Source organism: Marmota flaviventris, chromosome X (genome assembly GCF_047511675.1).
Source record: "Marmota flaviventris isolate mMarFla1 chromosome X, mMarFla1.hap1, whole genome shotgun sequence".
Taxonomy (NCBI): Eukaryota; Metazoa; Chordata; class Mammalia; order Rodentia; family Sciuridae; genus Marmota; species Marmota flaviventris.
The window spans coordinates 134,686,108-134,702,537 of NC_092518.1; the positions used below are offsets into that span (position 1 = coordinate 134,686,108).

General features: G+C 37.1%; 1 protein-coding gene across 7 annotated transcripts in view; it reads right to left on the reverse strand.

The window, feature by feature from the left end:
• Positions 1–16,430, reverse strand: part of F8 (coagulation factor VIII) — a 98,356-nt gene that overhangs the window by 4,350 nt on the left and 77,576 nt on the right. For 4 of the 7 annotated variants that reach the window (XM_071606536.1, XM_027923009.2, XM_071606538.1 and 1 more), the window contains 3 exons: positions 13,517–13,661; positions 12,961–13,109; positions 11,599–11,775 (listed from right to left, as the gene is read on the reverse strand). The exons of 2 other annotated variants lie outside the window; for them this stretch is intronic. In XM_071606536.1, the coding sequence (XP_071462637.1) occupies positions 11,599–11,775; positions 12,961–13,109; positions 13,517–13,661 (471 nt within the window). Of the gene's footprint in view, positions 1–11,598; positions 11,776–12,960; positions 13,110–13,516; positions 13,662–16,430 lie in introns of those variants that run through there. One more of the 7 variants, XR_011705693.1, reaches the window with a different exon arrangement.

Below are 16,430 nucleotides of genomic sequence, written 5' to 3' on the forward strand. Positions count from 1 at the left end.
ACTTTTCTGTTCATTTACAAATCCCTTCTGTTTTCTTGTTTCAACAATAAAAGGTGATTTTATGTAGGCAAAGGTAAGAGGTTTGGGAAGCTTACTAGGTTTCTTAATCCAGAAGTACTCTCTACTGACTGCTACAATTTATTTAATAAATGGGAGTGGAAGAGGTTTGTGTGTCATGTGATTTAGTAACCCATTTCTGTTTTATAGGAGACTTAATGTCCACCATTTCTTTCATTCAGCATCTCTAGTCCCATATATTTTCACTCCCTTTCCTTATAGTTCTCCAGAAACCAATGCAGGTCTCAGAGAATTTAATCACTCAGAAGACGAATTTTTCTTTTTAGAAGTGATTTTATCTTGTCCTACCATTACTAGGCCCCATAATGACCTCTCCTCTTTTTTGCAGTCTCTGCTAGGCTCTCTCAAGAGCAAACTCTGAAGCCAGGTCTGTTACCTTTAGAAAATTTATTTCCTACTTATAAATGGACACTCACAGTATTCTTTGGCTTCTTCTTATTCTGTAGGTGAGTTATGGGTGAGTTTATTCCAAATTTTAAAGTGTGTGTGTGTGTGTGGTTTTTGAAGACGTGAAATATTTAGGTAGCTGTCAGCATCTGACAGGAATGGACAATTCAGTACTTGCAATTTTTATATGCTATGTTAAACTATTTTTCCCAACTATTTGGTTCTGGCATATATAAATACAATTATTTTTTGTGTTTATTTTGTTTTCAATGAGCTTGGAAAATTCCTTTGATTCTAATGATTTATATATAGATTCTTTGGGATTTTCTCTGAATGCCACCATATCTTCTACATATAATACATTTGTTTTATCTTTTCTACACATTTTGTTTCTTTTACCTACCTCACTGTACTGCTTAGGGAATCCAATACATATTTTTAACAAAAGTGGATATGGCAGATTAAGGACTAGTATGAATTCTTTAATACTCCTCTTGTGGAAAAGTGTGTCTATTTGGTTTCATTCTAAATTTGGGCTGGCCATTGGCTCTCTGAATCATTGGAGTATGACAGAAGTGATACTAGATTAGTTCTGGGCCTGATCTTTAAAATGCACTGGAAGCTTCCATGCTGATGTCTTGGAATCTAGTTCTTATGTAAGAAGACAGACAATTCTAAGATGTTGTAAGAGAATAAAGACATGTGGCTAAGGGTCAAAAGGATAAGATACCATGTGGTTAGAAAGGTCAAGGAAAACCAAGGCACTAGACATATGAGTAAAGAAGTGGATCCATCCATCCATCCCCACTGATACTACATGGATCAGAGACAAACCAAGACAGTGTACAATAATTCATAGTCATCTTTAATCTGATATATACAGTTTTGTAAAAAACAATATTGGATGGTCTAAGCAGTACAGTAAGAAAAAGAAATAAAAGTTATAGGAAGAGCCAGCCAAATCCTTCAGAATCTCCTGATCCACAAAATTATAAGCATTTTTGGGGTAGTTTGTTATTCAGAAATAAAACAGATAACTGGTACTATGGGCATCCTGGTCTTAGTCTCAGTCTCCAAGACAAATCTTTCTGTGTTTCACCATAAAATACAATATTGTTTTATCTGATCAAATAATTTTTCTTCTGTTAATTCTTCTAATTTTTCTTTATTTTTAGTTTATTAATTTTTAAAAATAAGAACAGATGTTGAGAGGATCAAAGATGGCAGATCAGAGAAATCCATAGTATTGTAACAGGCCTCCAACAGTGAATTGAAACAGTAATTCTGCAGCAGCAAACTGAGGTATGAAGACTGTAGGAAAACACCAGTAGGCAACCCAGAGAACTAGCAATCAGGTGAAAACCAAAGATGTTTTTTTCTAGAATAGAAGTATAATTCATAAAAGCAACAGAAGGTGGCAGCATCTGGTAAGCAGTGGCTAGGTGGGGGAGGGGAAACACCCCTCCAATAAGACAAAAGAATTTTTCTATTAAGATAGGCAGATGCCACTCTCCGGCACAGTTGCAATCAGAGAGTAAACAAACTCAGAAATAGCAGGCTGAACCAGCTGGAGAAAGCCCAGCTGGCACCCAACATACATGGATAAAGATAGCTTAAAAAGACCCTTTGTTTGGAGTTTCTAAGTAGCAGACTAAAAGTTGCTTCAGGTTACCTTTGTTTTTCATATTGTACTCTTTATTTTTTTATCACTTTCTTTTTTAAATTTTTTTAATGTTTTTTGGTACACTTGTGTTTTGAATACCCAATCAGCCACTGAGGCTCTAATATTCCCTGGGTTTGTAAGGGCTAATGCCTTGAGTTGATGTGGATCTATAACAAGAGACTGTAACAGAGACTGGGGAGGTAGTCAGGGTAGCCATAGCACCAGATTCATTTCAGCCTCCAGAGCAGAGAAGAGCAAAGGACACATTCATTAGCATCTGAAGGTCTGAAGTCTGGCATAAGTACTGTGACTCATGGGGTGGACAGACTGGGATGATCAGGGTCAGATGGAAAATAAGGTCTCTCAATCCACTTTATCCAATCCCAGAAGGGGCTGGAGTATCAGCTTAGAATCCTACATACCTTCCCCCAGCACACCCAGTTGAGGGACTGAGGGTCTCAGAAGGAGAGGTACCATAGAGTCTGTAAGGCAAGGAGAGCATGAAGCTCAAGGTACAGACTATCCTAACAAATTCAACTAGTTTGGGTCAGAGTTGAGGACAAATAAGTACCAGGAACCCTGCAATATAAAAGTTTCCTCCTAGTAGATTCTAAAATTAAATACTTCTATTTCAAAAACCTCAGCAAGAAAACAAAACAAAAAACCACATTTGTATAGGACAGATATTGCATCAACTGCATATTAACCAATTCCTAGTGTCCCCCCACAATTCATGTTTTTTAAAAACTATACTTAATTTTATGTATTTTGTCAATTAATTGAATATTCTCTCAATACCTCTATTCTCTTCCATCTCCATTCCCTTACCCTCTCCTTCATCGTTTATACTCACCACATTTTAACTTCTTTCTCCCTTCTCTCCTCTACCTTTTCATTTTTTCACTCCATTTTCTTTATGTTTTAGTTTTTCTATTTGTATCCCTTCTTCCATTGCAATTTAGTATACTTTCATTAATTCTTAACCTCATCTGGTTCTAAATGAACTCTCACTGATGTTCCTCTCAACAGAGTTGTTGACATCAGTAACAATAACTTGTATAGTATATGTTGATATCTGGTTTGATCATAAATAACCATGGTTACTAGCAGTAAATGTGTCCTTTCAATGAATTACTAGTAGTTGGAATTAACACTTTGGTGATGCAGATTAGATATATGAAAGCAAAGATATATTCCTAGCCTGAGACTTAGTATTAATTGAAGCCTATAACCCCTCAACAAATTCCAAAGAATTAAAAAAGCTAATGGTTAAAGTGATCAATGAACTGGGGGGAAAAAAGGAATGAACTGAGAGAGAAAATACAGGAAGTGAGAGCATTTTAATAAAGAGATAAAGATTCTAAAAAAAAAGAACCAAACTGAAATTCTGGAAATGAAAGACAGAATGAATCAAATAAAAATTCAATTGAAAGTCTCATCAATACATTAGTTCACATAGAAAACAGGATTTTAGGCACTGAAGACAAGGTATATGAACTCGAAACGAACTTACCTCAACAACATAAAGGCTATATATGACTAACCCAAAGCTAACATCATAGTGAATGGGGAAAAACTGAAAGCATTTCCTCTAAAATCAGGAGCAAGACAAGGATGTCCACTCTCATCATTCCTATTGATTATAGAACTTGAAATTTTAGCCACAGCCATCAGAATGAAATAAAAGGGATATAAACAGGAAAGGGAGATGTCCAATTATCACTACTTGCAGAGGGTATGATCCTATAGTTAAAAGAGCCAAAAACTCCACCAGAAGACTGCTACAGCTAATAAATTCATCAGAGTAGCAGGATAGTACAAAGCAACATATAAAAAACAATAGGTTTTCAATTCACCAATAATGAATTTGCTGAAAGAGATCAGGAAAATAATTCCATTCACAATAGCCTCAAAAATACCTACAAATGAGTCCAACCAAGGAGGTGAAAGATCTCTACAATGAAAATTATAGAACACTGAAAAAAGGAATTAAAGAAGACACTAGAAAATAGAAATATCTCCTATGTTCTTACATAGGCAGAATTAATATTGTCCAAATGACCATACTACCAAAAGTAATATATAGATCCAGTGTGACCTCCATCTATATTCTTTACAGAATAGAAAAAAAAAAACTGTCCTAAAATTCATTCAGAAGAACTAGAGACCCAGAATATCCAAAACAATTCTGAGCAAGAAGAATGGTGCTGGAAGAGTCCCAATATGTGGTCTCAAATTATACTGCAGAGCTATAGTAACAAAAACGGCACTGTGTTATCACAATAACAGACATGAAGACCAATGGGATGAAATACAAGACAAGAGACAAACCCACATCCTTACAGTCATCTGATTGATGCCAAAGGTACCAAAAATACTCACTAGACAAGAAAATCTTTTTAACAAATGGTGTTGGGAAAACCAGATATTCATATATAGAAGAATGAAACTAGATCTCTTTTTCTCACCATACATAAAAGTCAACTGACAGTGTATCAAAGGCCTAGGAATTAGATCAGAAACTATGCACCTGGTAGACAAAAACACAGCATGAACACTCCAACACACAGGTATCAATTTCTTCAGTAAGATGCCTAAAGCTCAGGAGATGAAACTAAGAATTAATAAACAGGATGGCATCAACAGAAAAGCTTTTGCACAGCAAAGGAAACAAGAGCATGGAGAGACAGCCTATGGAATGGGAGAAGCTCTTTGCAAGTTCCCAATGCCCCCAGTGATATAAATACCTCCTACGGGGCCCCACCTCTTAAAGTTTCCACCACTTTCTAGTAACACCAAGCTGTGGACCAAGGCTTTTCCCCATGGGCCTTTGGAAGACATTCCAGATCCAAATTAGCACTCCAGCCTTTTCCTTCCTATAAGTTCTTTAATTCAGGTGAAAAGCTGACTAACAATGTTCATGAATAATATAGGCCAACTGCGTTCCTTTCTAATATTGTCCTCACTGGATTCTGTTGTCAAGGTTATGCTAAAATCATAAGAGAGTTGAATAATGTCTCATATTTTTCCATCTTTTGGAAGAATCTTTGTGAAATTCACATGATTTCTTTCTTGAATTTTTGGTAGAACATTTTGAATACCATTTGTATCTGGAGTTTTCTTTGTGGGAAGATATTTGAATACCAATCGAAATCATCAAATGTAATAGGTGTTTCAAGGTTTTCTATTCATTCTTCAGAAAGTTATAATTACTATGATCAATTTTATAAATTTTCAAGTTTACCATTATAAGATTAATAAATACCAATTTATTACTTCAGGATCTTTATTGATGTCTCCTCTTTTATTTCTGATATTGACTATTTGTACTATTTAATCTTGATCAGTGTTCTCAGATGTTTGTCAATTTTCAAGGAACCAACCTTTGGTTTTGTTGATTTTCTTTATTGTGTGTGTGTGTGTGTGTGTGTGTGTGTGTGTGTGTGTGTATATATATATATATATATATATATATATATATATATATATTTACTTTATTAACTTTAAATCTTGGCTATTTCCTTGATTATTCTTTCCTTTGCTATTGTCCCAGTTTCTTGAAATATACCTTAGCTCATTGTTTTCCAGCCTTTCTTCTTTTCCAATATATGTGTACTGAGAAGTTTATTATCAGGCAAATTGGTAAAACCTTGTATATTATTTGTTTTTTTTTTCTCTTGAAACCTTGAGAATCTTCTCTTTATATTTCACCTTTAAGAGCTTGATTATTTCTTGGGATGGATTTGGTGAGTTAAATCTGACTCATCACTGTTGACCTTCTTGTACTTGTATATTTGTATTCTTCTCTAGGTTTGGGAAGTTTTATGTTATTATTTCCTTTTCTTTCTCTCTTTTATAAACTTCTTAAATTTGCTCTAATTAGTTATATATGACAGTATAATGTATCTTGACACACTGTACACAAATGGAGCACAACTTCTCCTTCCTCTAGATGTACGGGGGGCAGAGTCACTCCAGTAGTGTGATCATACATGTATATAGGGTGATAATGTCTGTCTCTTTCTACCATCCTTGTCATCCCCATAATCCCACCCCTCCCCTGACTCCTCTTTAAACAAACCAAAGTTTCTTCATTATTCCACACACCCCTGCCCTACTATGGATCAGCATCCAGTTATCAGAGAAAACATTTAGCTGTTTTATTTCATTGTCTTATTTCACTTAGCATGATATTCTCTAGTTCTGCAAATGCCATAATTTTATTCTTCTTTAAGGCTGAGTAATATTTCATTGTGTATATGTACCACATTTTCTTTATCAATTCATTGTTGAAGAGCATCTAGGTTGGTTCCATAGTTAAGCTCTTGTGAATTGCTATAAAAATTGATGTGGTTGTGTCACTGTATTATCCTGATTTTAAGTCCTTTGGGTATAGACCAAGGAATGGGATGGCTGGGTCAAATGGTGGTTCCATTCCAAGTTTTCTGATGAATCTTTATACTGCTTTCCATAGTGGTTGCACCAATTTGCAGTCTCAACAGCAATGTATGAGTGTGCCTTTCTCCCCACATCCTCGCCAACACTTATTATTGCTTGTATTCTTGATAACTACCATTCTGACTGGAGTGAGATGGAATCATAGAGTAGTTTTGATTTGCGTTTGTCTAATTGCTAGAGATGATGAACATTTTTTCATATGTTTGTTGATCGATTGTATTTCTTCTGAGAAGTGTCTGTTCAGTTCCTTGGGACATTTATTGATTGGGTTATTTATTTTTTTGGTGTTAAGTTTTTGAGTTCTTTATATATCCTGGAAATTAGTGCTCTACCTGAGGTGTGTGTGGTAAAGATTTTCTCCCATTCTGTAGGGTCTCTTCATTTTACTGTTTTCTTTGCTGAGAATCTTTTTAGTTTGAATCCATCCCATTTATTTATGGATTTTTATTCTAACTGGTTATATATGACAGCGGAATACATTATAGTTCATATTACACATATAGAGCACAATTTTTCATGTCTCTGGTTGTACCCAAAGTATATTCATACCATTCGTGTCTTCATACATGTAACTTAGAGTAATGATGTCCATCTTATTCTACCATCTTTTCTACTCCCATGTCATCTCCCTTCCCCTCCCTCCCCTATGCCCTATCTAGAGTTTGTCTAATCCTCCCATACTACCCCCCCAACCCCATTATGAGTCAGCCTCCTATTAGAGAAAACATTCAGCATTTGTTTTTTTGGGATTGGCTAACTTCACTTAGCATTATCTTATCCAACTCCATCCATTTACCTGAAAATGCCATGATTTTACTCTCTTTAATGCTGAGTAATATTCCATTGTGTATATATACCACAGTTTCTTTCTAGGTTGGTTCCACAGTTTAGCTATTGTGCATTGAGCTACTAAAAACATTGATGTAGCTGTGTCCTGTAATATGCTGTTTTTAAGTCCTTTCCATCCCATTTATTGATTCTTGATTTTACTTCTTGCACTTTAGGAATCTTGTTAAGGAAGTTATGTCCTAATTTGACATGATGAAGATTGGAGCCTACTTTTTCTTCTATTTACGCACAGGGTCTCTGTTCTAGTGCTTAAGTCTCTGATCCACTTTGAGTTTTGCACAGGGTGAGAGATAGGGGTCTAATTTCATTTTTCTACATATGGATTTTTAATTTTCCAGTGCCATTTGTTGAAGAGGCTACCTTCCTCCAATATATATTTATGGTGCCTTTGTCTAGTGTGAGATAACTGTATTTATGTAGGTTTGTCTCCATGTCTTTATTCTGTATCGTTGGTCTGCTATGTTATTATTTCTTTGCATATGTTTTCAACCCCTTTAATGTTCTCAGGCCCCTCTTGAACTTCAATAACCTGAGTATTGCTCTTTTAAGAGTTTCCCAAAGTTTCTGTAATCTTTCTTCAATTCCCTTCATTCTTTTTTTCTCCCCCAACTCTATATTTTCAAATAGTCTGTTTTGGAGCTTACTAATATCTCTTTTGTCTGATCCACTGTGCTATTAATGCCTTCTTTTATGTTTTGGATATGAGATATCTCCCAAAAGCTCCTCTGTTGATACGAGGATATTCACAGGTGAAATGACTGGATTATGAAAGCTATACTCTAATTAGTCCACCCTAGTTTGAATGGACTAACTGGGTGGTAACTATAGGCAGACAGGGCACAGTTGGAGAAGGTGAGTCACTGGGGACATTCCCTAGAATATACCCTTTCTCTCTCTGCTCCCTGGTCAACATGAGCAGAGTAGCACTCCTCTGCCATGTCCTTCTGCCATGATGTTCTGCCTTACCTTAGGCCCAGAACAATGGAGTCAACTGACTAGTAACCACTATGAAAGAACTCTCAGAGAATTGAAAACAGCTGTTTTAAGGGAACTCAATGAGCTTGATGAAAACACAGAGAAATTATTCAATATACTATTAGAAAATTTTTCTTTAATACTGTCTGAATGTTCACGGTTGGCCACTTTTTCTTTTAGCTCTGACATTTTGTCTTCAGCAAGGCCTTCTCTATAAAAGAGACTTTAAACAGAACATTTTATTTTATTTATTGTGTCTTCATTTCCATGATTTTTTTTTGGTTGTTTTTCAATGTGTTTATCTCCTTATTGAATTTTTCACTGATATCCTGTACTGACTTCCTTAATTCATTCAGTTGGGTTTTTCTGTGTTCTCTTGGAATTCACTGATCATTTTTATAATCATTATTTTGAATTCTTCATCTGATAATTCATTCACTTCAATATCTTTGGGGTCAGTTGCTGATGAATGATGAACTTTAGAAGGTATCAGATTACCCTGTTTTTTCCAAACTTTTTGTAGGTGTGGTATCCTTAGTCAGTATTAATTCTGTTTTTTTCTGTAGTAATACACGTACACAAGTAGAACCTGACCACCCATCCCTAGTGTAGAGAATCAGATGTAACTGCGTTACTATTACTGTCCTTGATGGAGTCTGCCTGCAAACAGGATATTCTGTCAAGGTATAGATAGGTAACAGCGGACATGCTTGAAAACGAGGTGTCTGCTGTCCTTGGGAGGGCCTACTTGCAAACGAGAGGCTCCTTCAAGGTTTAGATAAGGTAACTGTGGACATGCTTGAAAACAAGGTGTCTGCTGTCCTTGGGAGGACTTGCCTGCAAACGGGATGTTCTGCCAAGTGGGCTAGGAGGGCGCTGAGAAAAATTTTATTATCTGTTCTTAACAAAGAGCAGAGCTCAACATACTCCGGGCCGGGAATAGATTAGCCATGAGAAGCGGGTCACTTCTGATTAGAAAGTAAAACTTCTGTATGCTATGTTTAATTAGCTGAAAGACCTGATTTATTGCTGTTGGAAGGCTGCCTTCTTTGTTCACAATACTATAAAAAGATTGCTTGTACACAATAAAGGACTTTTTTTCTGCTGCTGCTTTGCTTGCTCTGCTTCTTCTTTCTTTTCCCATGCTGACCTGCAAGTGAATTACTGCAACACCTAGCCATTCCTACTTGGAGCCTAGTCAGGAGTTTGGGCTTTTGTCTCTTCTTTGTATTAAAATATAGCTGAACTATGAATGTCATTAATTTTCATATGGACCAAGGTGCACAGTCTTTTGGCTGAGTTTAGTTCAGTAGGTAAGTCTCTACCTTGTGAACTTGTAGTGCCCCTGTCATTTACTAGCACCTCACAGAAAAGGTGGAAACAAATAATAGCAACACTCAATGCAAACAATATACAGCATTAAAATAAGTACTAGGTACCTACTGTAACGTATACAATACTAATTACCATGAAAACAGGAATGGTAGGGTTAACAATTGCTACCAGCAAAAACAACAAATAACCATGAACTAGATCTGGCATTAAAGCAAATAGCAGGTGTCAACTATTTCATCCACAGCACTAATAACTGCAACAAACTGGTGAGGGTATGAGTTATAAAAAAAACAATTAGTTCTGAAAGATGGTAACAATACAGTTCATTAAGAAAAAAGAAAATGTGATAGGAAGGTGCTGGAGTGGCCTAAGACTGAGGCTGCCTGAAAATCAGCTTCCCTTCTCCCCAGTATAAGGTACGATGGAGTGGGAAGTGCTGTCATTTGGAGCCTTGTCTCCACAGACCAGATTGGTGCACTTCCAGGGTGGAGTTGCTGCAGAGTTCTATAAGGGGAGTTCCTGGGGCTAGGGCTTAGGGTTTAGGTGTAATCAGGCCTTAGGGACTTTGCTGGGTGGAATCTTCTCTGAAGGGATTAGATTGACACACCCATAAGGCCTGGCAGCTGCCAATGTCTGCTGGGAATCCGAAACTCAGAAGCCTCCCAAAGATTGTAGAGCAGCAGAGCCAATTTTGCATATCCTGTGCTGCCCACAAACACAGCTTTCCCAGACTTAGTCCCTAAGTGTATTCATATTTACCTATTTAAATTCCCAACACTCTTCAGCTTGTCACATATATTGTCAGACTCAAAGGAAATGTGAGTTAGGTTAACCTTCATTTTCCTGACTTTTCTATATCTAATGTTTTAGATATGTCTCTTATAAAAGGAATAGAATTGCTTTTTCCTTCTGATTAATCTGACAATTGTCATGTCTTAAATGGAATATCTACTTCATTCATGTTATAAATAATTACTGCTACTTTTGGATTTAAACCAGCCATCCTATCTTGCTATTTTTCCTGCCTATTTTGTTTCTTTATTTGCTTACTTCATTAGATTTATTGAGTATATTTTATCCCTTTATAGTCCCATTTTTGGGAATCCTACACTTCATTTATATTGTATTTCTTCCTGGTTACCCTGATAATTGTAATTTGCATCAAATTATCAAGGTTTAATGTTAATCAACACTTATATCTTCTACATGACAATTTTAGAATCCCTTATTCTACTTACCCCCATCCTGACTTTTCAGCTGTTGTCACATGTTCTAAACCTTTTATTTTTAAAAGTTTATTACTCAGACATTTTTTATAGTAACAGAAAGATGAATAATACATAACATCATGGTTAATTCTTAGTAAAAAGGAATATTTAAAATACCACGGATATGAACTGTTCTTTTTTCCATTACTCACTGGATAGTAAGACTTTCTCATGCTTACGAGCGTGTGTTGACTTATTAAGCAAATCCATATCAAAATTGAAGACCATCTGGATCACTAAACTTAAATGTCAATAAGGCTTGGAAATGTAGGTTGCTGATGAGTATACAGGCATAATTAAGAATTTCCTAAATAGCTCTCATTGTTTAGTCCTCTGATTCTTGTCATCATCCTGGTTGATGTCAACCCCAACAAGAAAAATCAATTCTTGGCTCTACACTTCCTTTCGTTGAAATTTTTCTTTCTAAGAGTCACTGTATTCTCCTACAATACCCCTTATAGCATCCTGTTATTATAGGTACTGAGTAATTTTACCCTGAAATTTTAGCCACATATAAACCTGGTCATATATCTAAATGTCAAGCTCTAGGAGAGGTTTTCTGTTTTTCTTGTGAGAACACCATACCTTTACTTTGCCATTCTGTAAAAAGAGAGTCCAGTGATGGCCATCTTGACTGCTGGAGATAAGGAACTCCTTCACAAACATGCTGGTAAGAAGAGATTTCACTCCTTGTGTGATTATTCCTGTGACTTTCATTGTCTTCTGGAAGTCCACTTGCAGCCACTCTTTTGGATTATTTACCTAAAGAAGGTGATACTGTACTAGTATTCTATTGGTTATCATTTGCTTCCAGAAATCCACAAATTTCTTTTTTAGCCTTATCCAGCGCTTACCACTCTACATCTTATAGTTTATCGGTCTCCCTTATTTGACTAAGAAACTTGAGAGCCAAAATTTTTCTTACTAATCCCTGTGTCGTCAGGGTCATCTACTTAATAAGTGCTCAGTAAATTCTGAATGAATATAAAAGCCATATATAGGGGCTGGGATTGTGGCTCAGCGGTAAAGTGCTCACCTAGCATGTGCGAGGCCCTGGGTTCAATTCTCAGCACCACATATAAACAATAAAATAAAGGTATTGTGTCCAACTACAACTAAAAAATAAATATTAAAAAAAGCCATATGTAGACTGACTAGAGTATAAAAGTTTGGCAGTGTAGTATGCAAACTATTTTGTTTAAAATAAATCCCTGGAGGAGCAGAGACAATTCTATTCCCTCCCCCAAAAAAGGAACTAAGTAGGGCTGGGGATATAGCTCAGTTGATAAAGTGCTTGCCTCACATGCACAAGGCCCTGGGTTCAATCCCCAGTACATGCACACACTCTCAACTCAGTGACTGAACTGGGTGGCTCAGGAAAAAAAAAAAAAAAAAAATATATATATATATATATATATATTTTTTTTTTTTTTTTTTCCCAATGAAGTACATAGGACTATAAACTTTTCCTTTGATGTATTCAGAAACCTGGAAAGAAAGCTAATTGTTGATATTTATCTGTAAAACTAGACTTTAGCTACTTGTATTTTTAATATTTTTACTTATAGATGGACACAATGTCTTCATTTTATTATTTATCTATTGTTTAATGTGGTTCTGAGAATCAAACCTAGTGCTTCACACATACTAGGCAAGCACTCTACCACTGAGCCACAACCCCAGCTCGACTTTTTTTAAAAGATATTAGCCTAGTACTGGATACAGATTCTTCTTCCAGGAGGTCCAATTAAGGATCATCTCTCCCCAATGCATCTATGTGAAATCATGTACCACATCCATTACATGCCTGTAGGGGTGTCTGCCCATAATCAACCTTCCTAGATACTTTTTAGGAACAATATTTGAACAATCAAGCATTTCCACCAGTTTTCCCAACTCCTACGCCTTGCTCTATATCAGTTAAAAGGTAGATATGTTTCCTTTTACCTGAGGTCTCCAAGCATTAGTCCTTCCCTGAAGGTGAAGCCGGGCTTGTGAAGGAGACCAAGTGGCAAACATATTGGTAAAGTAGGATGAGGCAGTAATCTGTGCATCTGATATTAGTTTATTCTCCATTCCCAATGGTATGCTGCAACCTCAAAGAAGTCAAAGGAGAATGTTATCACAAAGACAGGCTGCAGCCTAGGTTCCATTGGACTACCTCTAATATCTAGGGCCACTATCATCATAATCATTTCCCAGGCATTAGCTTTTGCACAAATTCCCTTATTGTTAGCATGTTCCTGTTTTCTGGACAGTTCTCTTTAGCTGTTTGGCATTGAGTTTCCTTATTAACAGAATTACAGGAGGTGGTTACTGTGGGGGGAAATCCCATGGTTAGGGTAACAAATTCCTGGGTTTTCTTAGGACAGTGCTGGTTTTATTACTGATAGTTCTGTTTCCTGACAGAGAACCCCTCCTTTTAGTCTCAGGATAACAAGAACAGTTAGTCATCCTACCTAGGGCTGGGAAAGGAAAGGATACGAGATGACTTGGCACTTACTGTTTAAATCACAGCCTATCAACTCCATACGAAGAGTGCTGCGGATGCTATAATGAGTTGGGTGCAAACGAATGTACCGAGCAATAATTGGAGGATTAAAAATATTGTGTTTTATCCCAGATGAATCCACATTGCCAAAGAAAACCTATTGGGAGAGATTATCACAAATACATGGAAAGTGAATACAAAGTGAAAAGCAGTTCCTCCAATTGACATCTTTCTTCTAACTTTGCCTTGTACATCTGTCAATACTATCAAATATATTAAAACAAGGCTGGTAGCAGGGCACAGTGGCACATGTCTGTAATCCCAGCAGCTCAGGAGACTGAGACAGGAGGACCGTGGGTTCAAAGCCAGCCTCAGCAATGGCAAGGCGCTAAGCAACTCAGTGAGACCCTGTCTCTAAATAAAATACAAAATAGGGCTGGGGATGTGGCTCAGTGGCCAAGTGTCCCTGAGTTCAATCCCCAGTACCAAAAAAAAAAAAAAAAAATACAAGGCTGTCTAGACAGATGTTAGGATAATATACATGAAGGAGAAAAGCATCAGGAAGAAGAATGGAACAAGATTAGGTCTTCTCTGGGGACAATGAAGCCATTTTCTACCTTGGGTCTCTGTAAAAGACTCATAAAAGAAGTTGAGAAAGCCATTTATGGTTTTGTACTCCAACATGGTATCAACTGGGAGCAAAAAGACATGCATTATCAGGAGAGTTACATCAGTAAGTTGGTAGAACAGGAGGTCCTTAATTGTCATTCCCCACAAAGGAACAATGATGTGGCACTTATCTGTGGATAAAAGTACCTTTGTGGGAGTCTTGGGAATCAGGTAAAGGTTAAAGAGCCACATTTAGCCCCAAACCAAGTATGGCTCCTTTTATAAGGCAGACCTTCATCTTGGTGGCAAGCTTGCCAACTACAGTCTTGGCTACAAACTCAGAAGCAGGCTAACCCCTGTGGATTGAGGTTCAGCCCCACTTGTGTGTGGTCTTGACACAAGTTCCATTCACTCAGGGACCTGGTAGGGTCATCTTCCACTGGCATTCCCAAGTAAATGTGTCTAGGGTTTGGAAGTGGTTTGTCCCAAGGGTTCATGTGTTGGAAGCTTGGTCCCTAGTGTGGTGATACTAAGAAGTGGCAGAGTCTTTTAGAGTGGGAGCCTAGTGGGAAGTCACTGGGGTCATTGCTTTTGGAAGGGATTAAGGTAGTTTTCATGAGATCCCTGTTATTCTCACAAGGCTGAGTTATTATGGCTGAACAAGCCTGGCCCCTGAATTATTCACTGGTTTCTCATATTGTCACATCTTTACCTCTCATATACCACTCCTACTACTGTGATGCTATTCGTAATTTTGGTCATCAGAGATAAGCCAGGCCACTGAACCTCCAGAACTATGAGCTAAATAAAGTATTTTATTTATAAAGTTTGTAGCTTCTGGCATTTTGTGATAATAACAGAAAATGGACTAGTACAGAGGCCCACCTATTGTGGACTTTCAAACAGACCTGTGACTCAGCTCTAGCCATGTACTACTATAGTGTGAAGGTACTTCTGCTTGCCCAGGAAACTGGTGGAAGCTATGTTAGTCCATGCCCCCAGAAAAAGGCCTGTGAAGTGGACCTGAACATGGACCCAGAATCAGTGTTGTGACCCAGCTCCAGTATTGGTGTTACTACAGTCTGGAGGAAATTCTGTCTATACATAGACCTAGTGGGAGTCATATTCATTTGTTTCCCTAAAAACAGGCCTGCTGATCAGGGGACCCTGAAGCAGTACTGTGATTCAGTTCCAGATCTGCTCCACCATGGTCCACAGGCAGTTCTATTTATTTAGGGACCCAGCAGGAGGTATAGTCCTAGTAACAGGCCTACTGTTTGAGGGTCCTACTGTAGATTCAGAAGAAACCATCCAAATGCACATGTATCACTACAAGGCTATATAGATCATAAAGAATGTGGCAAACATAGTACCATCAAAGGAAACTAATAAAACTCCAGTAATCAGTGCTAACAAAATGAAAATCCATGAATTATTTTTTAATATTCATTTTTTTAGTTGTAGGTGGACATAATATCTTTATTTCATTTTTGCTTTTTTATGTGGTGCTGAGGATTGAAACCAGTGCCTCATGAGTGCTAGACAAGCGCTCTACCACTGAGTCACAACTCCAGCCTCTCTATGAAATTTTTAACAAAGAATTCAAGATAATTGTTCAAAGAAGTTCAGTGAGGGGCTGGGGGATGTAGCTCAGTGAGAAAGTGCTTGTTTGTCTTGCTTACATGATCACAGTCCTGGGATCAATCCCAAGTACCAGCAAAAAAAAAGAAGAATTAATTTGACGATATAGGAGACTAGAGAACACAGATAATTAAGAAAATCAGGAATATATGAACAAAATGAGAAGTTTAATAAAGAAATAAAAAACTATTAAAAAGAACCAAACTGAAATATTGACTGTACAGAAAAATTTAAAAGCGGCTTTTGAGAACACATGTAATGTTGCAACAGACGGAATAAATACACTTGAATACAGATGACTTAAAATTGTTCATTTAGAGGAACAAAAAAGAAATAAAAAAGAAACAGTGAAGAAAGCATATGGGACTTATGAGATATTATCAAGCAAAATAATTGACAGATTATAGGAGTCTTAAAACTTGAGAAAAAGGACAAAAGAAGGTTATTTAAAGAAATAATAGAATAGAGTTCCAAAGAGAGAACCAGCATGAAGAAAAAAAGGGGGATGCTACCGACCTGTGCTATGACAGTCTCCCGGAGTCCCAGCAACAAGATGGTACCACACCCAACTTCTCTAGGCACACATCATGCCACAGCGCCAACATAACAAGGTGCTGCATCTCAGCTAGGCCAGGTTTTCCCTCATCCCCAGCCCTGGGATCATCGTTCCTGCGCT